The sequence below is a fragment of the Oncorhynchus mykiss genome, chromosome 17 (genome assembly GCF_013265735.2).
Source record: "Oncorhynchus mykiss isolate Arlee chromosome 17, USDA_OmykA_1.1, whole genome shotgun sequence".
Classification (NCBI taxonomy): Eukaryota; Metazoa; Chordata; class Actinopteri; order Salmoniformes; family Salmonidae; genus Oncorhynchus; species Oncorhynchus mykiss.
The window spans coordinates 88233608-88246450 of record NC_048581.1 but is presented as its reverse complement, the minus strand read 5'-3'; the positions used below and the strand labels follow the sequence as shown (position 1 = coordinate 88246450).

The 12843-nt window shown below is 44.2% G+C and overlaps 1 protein-coding gene across 1 annotated transcript; it reads left to right on the top strand.

Annotated features, from left to right (window-relative positions):
* Positions 1-945: 945 nt before the first annotated feature.
* zgc:171566 lies at positions 946-12767 on the top strand. Its single transcript, XM_021570146.2, has 8 exons — positions 946-1526; positions 2243-2408; positions 2713-2797; positions 3083-3221; positions 3820-3926; positions 5232-5322; positions 5832-5969; positions 12203-12767. Exons 1-8 carry the CDS (start codon positions 1424-1426, stop codon positions 12322-12324), a joined length of 951 nt encoding a protein of 316 aa, XP_021425821.2. The 5' UTR covers positions 946-1423; the 3' UTR covers positions 12325-12767.
* Positions 12768-12843: the final 76 nt, after the last annotated feature.

Genomic DNA, 12843 nt, shown 5'->3' with positions numbered 1-12843 from the left:
CAAGGGATATCAACATAGCATTCAAAACAAGGGATATCAACATAGCATACAAAACAAGGGATATCAACATAGCATTCAAAACAAGGGATATCAACATAGCATTCAAAACAAGGGATATCAACATAGCATACAAAACAAGGGATATCAACATAGCATACAAAACAAGTGATATCAACAGTTTTGTTACTATCTAGCTGCTGCTGCTCAAACTAGCCTCTGATCTTCATATCTCCACATAGCTGTGCCCTTGAAAGAAACGAAAAGGACAGGATGGACCAAAAACTGTGGTCACTCTCAGACGGCCCTTTGTCTTTGGTCGCGTGACTAAATTACACAAAGACAAGAGTGAAAAAACACTAGCTTCTTCATACATGACAGAAACAGACAGTGGAAATGACACAGTTTGTCATTTTCCCACCATAAGTGTGACACCTACAAATGTCAATCATGTTGAATTCATGAATGCCGATTGTCATAACAGTAGTGGTGTATGGGTAAAATCACTGGGGAAGCCAAGCCAGGGGGGGGGGGGGGGAACCTATGTGTTGTGATAATTGTGATGTTCCATCCTCTTAGGCCAGGGGCACAATGTATGAATTTATGGTTGGATCCGATTCACCAATATAATCATAGGCCAGTACGGATAATTAAGTAAAACCACAAGTTCGAGATGCAGCAATTCAAATTTTCTTCTGGCAATGACGTTTGGTTTCATGTGATGTGATTAGATCGAAGCCAAATCCAAACTGGCTTCCCTTTGCATTTTTTAGGGGGTGGACCAGGATCATTTACAGTTCAGCTTGCTCAGTTTAGCTCACCGCTGATTGGCTGTTATTGTATATATTTGTTTTCATCAAGGGAGGCCAAAATGCTATGTGGCTTCGCTTGCATTCAATGCTATGGGCGGCAACAAAATCACTCTTTTTCACAAGACTGCAGTCAGATAGATGGGCTACACATACAGAGACAGAGGGGGCGCTGTTTCGCTCGTTCGGGGCTTTCTCTAGTGTGATACATTCATCCTCTTGTAATTATTTTATGTTTTTCTTGATCAATGGAAGTCTGGCTTCCCTTGGCATCCATGAATACACGCCACTGCAATAGCGTAGTGTTGCCTTTTGCGTTATAGCCTGGTTGAAATGTGTCGCACGTCCACATGTCATTCGGTGAGTTTTCATAATTGCACACGTGACTGAAACCGATATACGGCTTTTTTTTTTCCACGCGTCCCCCGCCACGCGTGAGAGAATCTATAGGCTTCACTGTAGAGTCCGGGGATTACGCGTCACATAACTGCAGTAGACTACAGCCTCCTCGTTCTCACTGGTACCATCATCACATACCGCGCTGCTGATCATTTAAGCAGGAGAACTAGTGTCTGCCAATTTTAGCATTTTTATTTTATGTAAGCTACCCGAGGGGAATGAGTCCTCCGTTTGCGGTTGTTGCGGTGTTGGCCGCTTGCCTTTGCGGTGTGCCTCTGCTGGTGGTTTGTAGTGACCATCTAAATTACAGACCCATCATCGGTAAGCCCTTCCGAATCAATCTATTGGGTGAATTTGTATGTATGAGTGTATGAGTGTATCTGGAATGTTCCTTATATGCTGCTGCTGGTAATGTGTTATTCTAGAATGTTCTGGGACCATCATTGGAGCCTACCAATTTCCAACACGAAATTGTCAATTTTCTAGGAAGTGAAACAAGAGAAACTCACTTCAGAATGTCATCTTGATTGTATAGATTTGATAAATATCAAATATATGTTTTATAACTTTTCACTGATCAACGTTAATCCTCATGTAGCCATTGCAGAGTTATAGACCGGCTGCTCAATATTTCGCCTTCTAAAAAGCAGGTTATTTAGAAATGCCTCGGGTGTATATAGGCTAAGTAGCAAAATAGTCTGTTGAAATCGCCCATAGACGTTGTTGAGAGAGAGAGATAAGACGAACAATGAATCTGTGAGATGATGATGATGATGATGATGGCTGTATATATTAACCACACCTGTCTTCACAGTAACCTTTAACCCTATCCATCAGCTTTAAAGCAAACCAAGTGGAGGGTTTGTTGCTGTTTTTTTTTTTTTTTTTGCTATTCAAAGGAATTGGGCCTTGTCCAAGAAACAGGAGCCTATCCCCTGTTCCTGTAGCGCGAGGCAACTTGATGTACAACTACACCCACCTAGACATTATGCTAGTCTTGTTGTAGTTTTTTAATGGAAAGTGTATTGTTATTTCAGGTGTCCTGGCCCAGGAGAACATAGTAGGAGACCCTCATGCTCAGGGATCCTCCTACATCGCTGCTTCCTATGTGAAGTACCTGGAGAGTGCCGGAGCCCGAGTTGTTCCCATAAGAATACACCAAACAGATGAAGAATATGAGAAGATATTTCACTCCATAAACGGGTGAGTGAAATTATTGCTCGCTTATTATGTTTACTGTAAAGAGATGCCTTCATTCGGATAATTAAAATGCCAGGGACTATAGGCGATTTGAGGCGGCAGGGTTGCAAGTTCAAACCCCCGAGCTGACAAGGTACAAATCTGTCGTTCTGCCCCTGAACAGGCAGTTAACCCACTGTTCCTAGGCCGTCATTGAAAATAAGAATTTGTTCTTAACTGACTTGCCTAGTTAAATAAAGGTTCTAAAAAAAAAAAATTCTGAATGATTCTGATTGGTTGATTCTGATTGGTTGATTGGTTGTTTTAGGTTGCTGCTACCAGGAGGGGACGTAGATCTGGAGACGTCCCAGTTCAGTCGATTGTCAAAGATCTTCTATGATCTGGCCATCAAGGTACATAATATAATAAATGTATCAGTTCCGTACCCACCAAAATCCAATTAGGTTTTTATCCCTGATTGACGATGGCTGTTTTTGAAATTGTTTTCAGTAACTTATATAACAGTTTTAAATGTTGAGTATTCTGTTTGTTTCAGTTTAAGACTGCTCCCTTGACCCTTGACCTTTCTATAAACAGTGTAGTGGTGGAGTGTCCATTAGATTGCTTCCACCTGTTGGGCAGAACGTCCGGTTGATTCGTGGTCCTCTTGTCGTCGTTGTCTTCCTCTCTCCATGCAGGCCAACGATGCGTCCGATTACTTCCCTATTTGGGGTACGTGCCAAGGTCTTCAGCAGATGACCGTACTGACCAGCAACAAGAACCTCCTGACTCTAACAGACACCAAGGCTGTGGCCCTGCCTCTCACATTCACCCCAGGTCAGAGACAACACCACGTTTCTGTAGACTTCAGGAGTGAAGGCCTGTGTTTGTCTATGAATATTGATATTGTGCCTTGTACACTGCACAGACCAAGTTTCCCCTCCATAGGAGTACAGGGCTGTGTTCATTTGGGCAGCAAATAGAAATAAAAACATCATGTTTGCCATTGCTTGACTAAATGCCAGGGAGAAAAAACGTTCCCTGGACCAAAAGAAACTGATCTTGACAATCCATTTTTGACCTTTTTTAAAACTAGAATCTACAGTTGAAATAATAACCCCAGAGGCCAAAACAGTGAAGGATGGGCCTGGAGAAATGTAACTACTCTCAGATTCACAGCCAGCGCAATGGATGCAAGGACTGACCATCCATGATATATTATAGATTTATCATGTGTTGAGGCTATACATTGTTTACATTCACATTGTTTTCCAAACGTTAGAACAAAAAAAAAGGTTTATATTTTGGGGTTCTGATTGGGTACGACAGGCATTTTATGTTATATTCTTTAAGAATCAACAGGTGTATATATAAAATGTATGGAGCAACTAAGGATTCAAGCTTTTAATATTTGAGTTACTTTTGTTTACCACAGCTTCACAGAACAGCCGTCTGTTCAAGACCTTCCCCGGTAGCCTGCTACAGTCTCTGTCCGAGGACAACATCACCTCCAACTTCCACAGCTGGAGTCTGTCGCTACAGGTACTGTCTGATGACGTCAGTAAACACACATATGTCTCTGGTACTGTCTGACTGCTGGCTGACTTGTTTTTAGGACTGATAGACTTGTTCTTAGGAAAGGAAAGAGTACAGAAGTGACCACATAGTGTTTGAACAAACAATATTCTATAGAATTAAAATGCCTCTTTTTAAAAAATGTTAATTTATTGATTTAAAGACCGCTGTGTTTCGGGCAGCATGGTATTCATCAGGGTGAAGGCCATGCTGCCCAAACAACTCATCTGTTCGAAGGAGTTTGTTACATTGAACATGCCATACAAATAAAGGCATTTGTATTACATGAAGAGTGCCTTGGTCATCCTCGTTTTTTGTTGACCAATGAACCCCTTTTTTTTACCAAAGAGCAGCGATCTACAGAGCCCTACTATTGTGTTCTTATCAGTGCTTTCTTCCTAGTCTTTTCTACAAGCATTATTCTGTATGTGAATTATTCATCTTGTCAAAACACTGAGCTGAAAGTGTAATACCACCTTCTCTTTCCGAGAATATCTGAAGACTTGTTTGAATGTCTGTGCGTCAGAGTTACCATGTACAGATTACCTCAACGGGCCTGTGTGTCAGAGTTACCATGTACAGATTACCTCAACTGGCCTGTGTGTCAGAGTTACCATGTACAGATTACCTCAACTGGCCTGTGTGTCAGAGTTACCATGTACAGATTACCTCAACTAGCCTGTGTGTCAGTTACCATGTACAGATTACCTCAACTAGCCTGTGTGTCAGAGTTACCATGTACAGATTACCTCAACTGGCCTGTGTGTCAGAGTTACCATGTACAGATTACCTCAACTGGCCTGTGTGTCAGAGTTACCATGTACAGATTACCTCAACTAGCCTGTGTGTCAGTCACTTCGCCCCCACCTACATGTACAGATTACCTCAACTGGCCTGTACCCCCCCCCCCCCCCGCACACTGACTCTGTACCGTTACCCCCCTGTATATAGCCTCGTTATTCTTATTGTGTTACTTTTTTTATTTTAGTCTACTTGGTAAATATGTTCTTCTTGAACTGCACTGTTGGTTAAGGGCTTGTAAGTATTTCAAGGTAAAGTCTACACTTGTTGTATTCGGCGCATGTGACAAAGTTTGATTTGAATATATATATTGTCCTATTCCTTTGTAGACATTTCAGTTTCCTGTTTCCTAGACTAGAGCAAAATAAATATGTATGTATTTCTCAGCAACAATGTAACCTTTTTTTTTAAATTATTTTTTAAATTCCGGAACATTCCAAAATAACTGAATGTAATGATTCATGTCACCAGAACTACAGCCGGAATGTCAAACTGAAACGTTTCTACAAGATTCTGACCACCAACACAGACGGCAGGAGAGAGTTCGTTTCTACCATGGAAGGTACTGTACGGTGTCTGAGCATGGCCAGAGGGACTTTAGTCACAAGGTTAATTTGGCAGTCAAATGTTGTCAGTGTTACTGGTAGGACTTATCACTTTTCAGCTGATATCTGTTAAGCTGGTCTTGGACAAACGTTTTACTGTATTTGAACAGACTGTTTACTGTAGGTAAACATTATGTAACCATGGGATCCCTGCAGATGTGTGTGTGTGTGTGTGCAATCCTTCACAAGCAGGGTATGTTGATTCACACGTATTCAACTCATGGGTGATGTTTTTACAATACATTTACTTCTGTGTGTTTTATCAATCGGTCATGTCCACAAGACTCCAGGTGCTAATCAGCCACACTGTACCAGGATACTAATGATCTGTTTTCTGCTGTCTAATGGCCCACACTGTCCCTGGATACTGGACTGATCTGTTTTCTGCTGTCTAATGGCCCACACTGTACCTGGATACTAGAGTTGTTCTAGTATATATGTTCTCATGTCTGTTTTCCTGTTCTAGCATACCACTATCCATTCTATGCTGTCCAGTGGCACCCTGAGAAGAGTCCCTTTGAGTGGGTAGATAAACCAGGCATGGTCCACTCTGCTGCCTCCGTCAGAGCATCCTTCTACACAGCACACTTCTTTGTCTCCGAGGGTGAGTTATTTTAGTCCACTTTTCTTGGTGAGGGACTGTACAACGCTGGCCTGGTGAGGGACTGTAGATTAGTTATTGGACTGCACGACGCTGGCCTGGTGAGGGACTGTACAACGCTGGCCTGGTGAGGGACGGTAGATTAGTTATTGGACTGTACGACGCTGGCCTGGTGAGGAACTGTAGATTAGTTATTGGACTGCACGACGCTGGCCTGGTGAGGGACTGTACAACGCTGGCCTGGTGAGGGACGGTAGATTAGTTATTGGACTGTACGACGCTGGCCTGGTGAGGAACTGTAGATGAGTTATTGGACTGTACGAGGCTGGCCTGGTGAGGGACTGTACAACGCTGGCCTGGTGAGGGACTGTACAACGCTGGCCTGGTGAGGGACTGTACAACGCTGGCCTGGTGAGGGACGGTAGATTAGTTATTGGACTGTACGAGGCTGGCCTGGTGAGGGACTGTATATGAGTTATTGGACTGTACGAGGCTGGCCTGGTGAGGGACTGTATATGAGTTATTGGACTGTACGAGGCTGGCCTGGTGAGGGACTGTACAGTTATTGGACTGTACGACGCTGGCCTGGTGAGGGACTGTACAGTTATTGGACTATACAACGCTGGCCTGGTGAGGGCCGACAGATGGCCATCTTTCTGGTAAGAATAGTATGCCAAGGGCCTCCCGGGTGGCGCAGTGGTTAAGGGCGCTGTACTGCAGCGCCAGCTGTGCCTTCAGAGTCCCTGGGTTCTGCCGTAACCGGCCGCGACCGGGAGGTTCGTGGGGCGACACACAATTGGCCTAGCGTCGCCCGGGTTAGGGAGGGCTTGGTCGGTAGGGGTGTCCTTGTCTCATCGCGCACCAGCGACTCCTGTGGCGGGCTGGGCGCAGTGTACGCTAACCAAGGTGGCCAGGTGCACGGTGTTTCCTCCGACACATTGGTGCGGCTGGCTTCCGGGTTGGATGCGCGCTGTTTTAAGAAGGAGTGCGGCTGGTTGGGTTGTGTATCGGAGGACGCATGACATTCAGCCTTCGTCTCTCCCGAGCCCGTACGGGAGTTGTAGCGATGAGACAAGATAGTAGCTACTCACAATTGGATACTACGAAATTGGGGGGAAAAAAGAGGTAAAATTCAAAAAAAAAAAAAAAAAAAAAAAAAAGATTATGATTAAGGAGGCGGGGTGTGAATTCCACACAATCAAATGTCGACCGCATTATCTACCAAGGGAATTCTCTTCGATTATAATCACAGCCGCATATATTCCCCCCAAAGCAGACGCATCAATGGCTCTGAACGAACTTCAGTTTATGTAAACTTTATGTAAAATGGAAACCACATATACTGAGGCTGCATTCATTGTAGCTGGGGATTTTAACAAGGCTAATCTGAAAACAAGACTCCCTAAATTCTATCAGCATATCGATTGTGCTACCAGGGCTGGCAAAACCCTGGATAATTGTTATTCTTACTTCCGTGACGCATATAAGGCCCTCCCCCGCCCTCCTTTTGGAAAAGCTGACCACGACTCCATTTTGTTGCTCCCTGCCTATAGACAGAGACTAAAACAGGAAGCTCCCGCTCTCAGGTCTGTTCAACACTGGTCCGACCGATCTGATTCCACGCTTCAAGATTGCTTCGATCACGTGGACTGGGATATGTTCCGCATTGCATCCAACAACAACATTGACGAATACGCTGATTCGGTGAGCGAGTTTATTAGCAAGTGCATCGGTGATGTCGTCGCGAGACCGAAAGTGCAAACCACTGCTTTTAATCAGGGCAAGGTGACCGGAAACATGACCGAATACAGTGTACCTATTCCCTCCGCAAGGCAATCAAACAAGCTAAGCGTCAGTATAGCGACAAAGTAGAGTCGCAATTCAACGGCTCAGACACACAAGGTATGTGGCGGGTCTACAGTCAATCACAGATTACAAAAAGAAAACCAGCCCCGTCGTGGATGAACTTGCTCCCAGACAGACTAAACAACTTCTTTGCTCGCTTTGAGGACAATGCAGTATGACTGACACGGCCCGCTACCAAAACTTGTGGACTCTCCTTCACTGCAGTCGACGTGAGTAAAACATTTAAACGTGTTAACCCTCGCAAGGCTGCAGGCCCAGACGGCATCCCCAGCTGCGTCCTCGGAGCATGCGCAGACCAGCTGGCTGGTGTGTTTATGGACATATTTGATCAATCCTTATCCCAGTCTGCTCTTCCCACATGCTTCAAGAGGGCCACCATTGTTCCTGTTCCCAAGAAAGCTAAGGAACTGAGCTAAACGACTACCGCCCCGTAGCACTCACTTCCGTCATCATGAAGTGCTTTGAGAGACTAGTCAAGGACCATGTCACGTCCACCCTACCTGACACCCTAGAGCCACTCCAATTTGCCCAAATAGGTCCACAGACGACGCAATCGCAACCACACTGCCCTAACCCATCTGGACAAGAGGAATACCTATGTGAGAATGCTGTTCATCGACTACAGCTCAGCATTTAACAGCATAGTACCCTCCAAAATCGTCATCAAGCTCGAGAGCCTAGGTCTCGACCCCGCCCTGTGCAACTGAGTACTGGACATCCTGGTGGTGAGGGTAGGTAACATCTCCACCCTGCTGAGGGAGGAGGTGAGGGCCCTCTGAGTGTGGTGTCAGGAAAATAACCTCCCACTCAACAAAACAAAGGAGATGATCGTGGACTTCAGGAAACAGCAGAGGGAGCACCCCCTATTTACATTGACGGGACAGTAGTGGAGAGGGTAGTAAGTTTTAAGTTCCTCGACGTTCACATCACGGACAAACTGAATTGGTCCACCCACACAGACAGCATGGTGAAGAAGGCGCAGCAGCGCCTCTTCAACCTCAGGAGGCTGAAGAAATTCGGCTTGTCACCAAAAGCACTCAAACTTTTATAGATGCACAATCGAGAGCATCCTGTCGGGCTGTATCACCGCCTGGTACGGCAACTGCTCCGCCCACAACCGTAAGGCTCTCCAGAGGGTAGTGAGGTCTGCACAACGCATCACCGGGGGCAAACTACCTACCCTCCAGGACACCAACACCACCCGATGTCACAGGAAGGCCATAAAGATCAACAAGGACAACAACCACCCGAGCCACTGCCTGTTCACCCCGCTATCATCCAGAAGGCGAGGTCAGTACAGGTGCATCAAAGCGGGGACCGAGAGACTGAAAAACAGCTTCTATCTCAAGGCCATCAGACTGTTAAACAGCCACCACTAACATTGAGTGGCTGCTGCCAACACACTGACTCAACTCCAGCCACTTTAATAATGGGAATTGATGGGAAATTATGTAAAATATATCACTAGCCACTTTAAACAATGCTACCTAATATAATGTTTACATACCCTACATTATTCATCTCATATGTATATACTGTACTCGATATCATCTACTGCATCTTGCCTATGCTGTTCTGTACCATCACTCATTCATATCTTTATGTACATATTCTTTATCCCTTTACACTTGTGTGTATAAGGTAGTAGTTGTGAAATTGTTAGGTTAGATTACTCGTTGGTTTTTACTGCATTGTCGGAACTAGAAGCACAAGCATTTCGCTACACTCGCATTAACATCTGCTAACCAAGTGTATGTGACAAATAAAATTTGATTTGAAGCACCTTTGGCAGCGATTACAGCCTCAAGTCTTCTTGGGTATGACGCTACAAGCTTGGCACACCTGTATTTGGGGAGTTTCCCCCAGACGTGACACTTGGTATTCAGGCCAAAGAGTTCATTCTTGGTTTCATCAGACCAGAGAATCTTGTTTCTTATGGTCTGAGAGTCCTTTAGGCTACTTTTGGCAAACTCCAAGCAGGCTGGCATGTGCCTTTTACTGAGGAGTGGCTTCCGTCTGGCCACTCTACCATAATGGCCTGATTGGTGGAGTGCTGCAGAGATGGTTGTGCTTCTGGAAGGTTCTCCCATCTCCACAGAGGAGCTCAGTCAGTGACCATCGGGTTCTTGGTCACCTCCCTGACCAAGGCCTTTCTCCACCGATTGCTCAGTTTGACCGGGCAGCCAGCTCTAGGAAGGGTCTTGGTGGTTTCAAACTTCTTCCATTTAAGAATGATGGAGGCCACTGTGTTCTTGGGGACCTTCAATGCTGCAGACTTTTTTTGGTACCTTTCCCCAGATCTGTGCCTCGACACAATCCTCTCTCTACGGACAATTCCTTCGACCTCATGGCCTGGTTTTTGCTCTGACATGCACTGTCAACTGTGGGACCTTATATAGACAGGTGTGTGTGCCTTTCCAAATTATGCCCAATCAATTTCATTTACCACAGGTGGACTCCAAGTTGTAGAAACATCTCAAGGATGATCAATGGAAACAGGATGTACCTGAGCTCATTTTCGAGTCTCATAGCAAAATATCAGAATACTTATGTCAATTAAGCTGTTTTTGTTTTTATACATTTGCAAACATTTCTAAACCAGTTTTCACTTTGTCATTATTGGGTGTGTAGATTGAGGGGGGAAATATAAAAAAAATTCATTTTAGAATAAGTAAGAATAATAATAAGGCTGTAAAGTAACAAAACGTGGAAAAAGTCAAGGAGTCTGAATACTTTCCGAATGCCCTGTACACGTATGTATTGGACACTAGCCTGGTCCGACGTGGGTTTGAGTTGAGCCAACTCCGTATTATTGTAATGCAACAGTATGGTTGGTTACACATACACCGAAAACAAATATTAACTTAAGTATTGGTCCCATGTTTCATTTTATTTTATTTTTTATTATATAGATCCCAGAAATGTTCTACACACGCAAGAAGCTTTTTTTCTCTCATATGTTGTACCCACAATTTTGTTTACATCCCTTACCAAGATAATCCATCCACCTGACAGGTGTGGCGTGTCAAAAAAGCTGATTTTTAAACAGCATGATCATTGCACAGGTGCACCTTGTGCTGTGGACAAAAGGCCACTCTAAAATGTGCAGTTTTGTCACACAATACAATGTGTTAAGATGTCTTAAGTTTTGATGGAACGTGGCAATTTGGCATGCTGACTGCGGGAATATCCACCAGAGCTGTTGCCAGAGACATTTTATGTGAATTGTTCTACCATAAGCCACCTCCAACATCATTTTAGAGAATTTGGCAGCATGTCCAACCGGCCTCACAACCGCAGACCACGTGTAACCATGCCAGCCCAGGACCTCCACATCCGGCACAACCAAATAATTTCTGCACAAACTGTCCGACGCCACCTCAGGAAAGCTCATCTGTGTGCTAATCATCCTCACCAGGGTCTTGACCTGATTGCAGTTCGGCGTCGTCACCAACTTCAGTGGGCAAATGCTCACCTTCAATGGCCGCTGGCACGCTGGAGAAGTGTGCTCTTCATGGCTAAAGTTTCAACTGTACCGGGCAGACGGTTTGTATGGCGTTTGTGGGCGAGCGGTTTGCTGATGTCAACGTTGTGAACAGAGTGCCCCATGGTGGCGGTGGGGTTATGGGATGGGCAGGCATAAGCTACGGACAACGAACACAATTTTGTATTTTATTGATGGCAATTTGAATACACAGAGATACCGTGACGAGATCCTGAGGCTAATTGTCGTGCCATTCATCTGCTGCCATCACCTCATGTTTCAGCATGATAATGCACGGCCTCATGTCACAAGGACCTGTACACAATTCCTGGAAGCTGAAAATGTCCCAGTTCTTCCATGGCCTGCATACTCACCAGACATGTCACCCATTGAGCATGTTTGGGATGCTCTGGATCAACGTGTAGGACAGCGTGTTCCATTTCCCGCCAATGTAAAGCAACTTTGCACGGCCATTGAAGAGGAGTGGGACAACATTCTACAGGCCACAATCAACAGCCTGATCAAATCTATGCGAAGGAGTTGTGTCGCACTGCATGAGGCAAATGGTGGTCACACCAGATACTGACCGGTTTTCTGATCCACGCCCCTAACTGTTTTTTTTTTAATAGGTACACTATCTGGGACCAACCAATTTTAAGGTATCTGTGACCCAACGGATGCATATCTGTATTCCCAGTCATGTGAAATCCATGGATTAGGGTCTAATTAATGTATTTCAATTGACTGATTTTCTTTATATAAACTGTAACTCAGTAATTGTTGCATTTTTATTCAGTGTAGTAGGCCTGTAGATGTGGGAGTATGTTAGCGGTTAAACACAGTTGGCTAATATCTTCTGTTGTCCTACTCATCCTCCTATTCACAGCCATGAAGAATCATCACAAGTTCTCTTCAGCCAGTGAGGAGGAGAGGGCTCTCATCTACAACTATTCTCCTGTATTCACAGGTCTAGATGGTATATTTGTGCAAAATTATTACTTTGATTAGATTTAACAATTTGATTTATAGTCTCTTTAAACTGTAAAATAAACTGCATTTGTATTTGAGCTCTGATTAGCTGTAAAAAATAAAATGTTTTGGATCAGTCTTTATTGCCGATGTTGCTGTTGGATGATTCTAAAAATGTTTTTTTTTTTTTTTTTAACTTGGTTTGGAGTCTTGATGTGTTTTTAAAAAATGTTGAAATGTATTGGATGTGAAGATATCGTTTTTATTAATGGGGAAAATATGTACATTCTTACTGCCATTATGACAACTTGACTGTAACGTCTGAAAACAGAACCTGAAAACTGCCTGCACACGAATGCAAAAAGTATTCTGAATTCATCTGTTTGTGATGCATGTGATAGCACATTTTAGTGCCATCACAATAGTGTTTTTTTTATTGTTTACTCACCCAAATTAATGGACAATAAAGTCTGCAAACAGAACCTTGTTGGCATTTGTTTCTTATAGCTCGATGCCAGCTGACTGGCCCAATATATATTATTCAGAATATTCAGATTC

What these genes read in the sequence shown, in the direction of transcription:
- zgc:171566 (XM_021570146.2), top strand. Translation starts at nt 1,424, where the DNA reads ATGAGTCCTCCGTTTGCGGTTGTTGCGGTGTTGGCCGCTTGCCTTTGC. An exon ending in GTTCGTTTCTACCATGGAAG is followed by an intron (nt 5,323 to 5,831) that starts GTACTGTACGGT and finishes TTCCTGTTCTAG; the next exon opens with CATACCACTATCCATTCTAT. An exon ending in ACACTTCTTTGTCTCCGAGG is followed by an intron (nt 5,970 to 12,202) that starts GTGAGTTATTTT and finishes TCCTATTCACAG; the next exon opens with CCATGAAGAATCATCACAAG.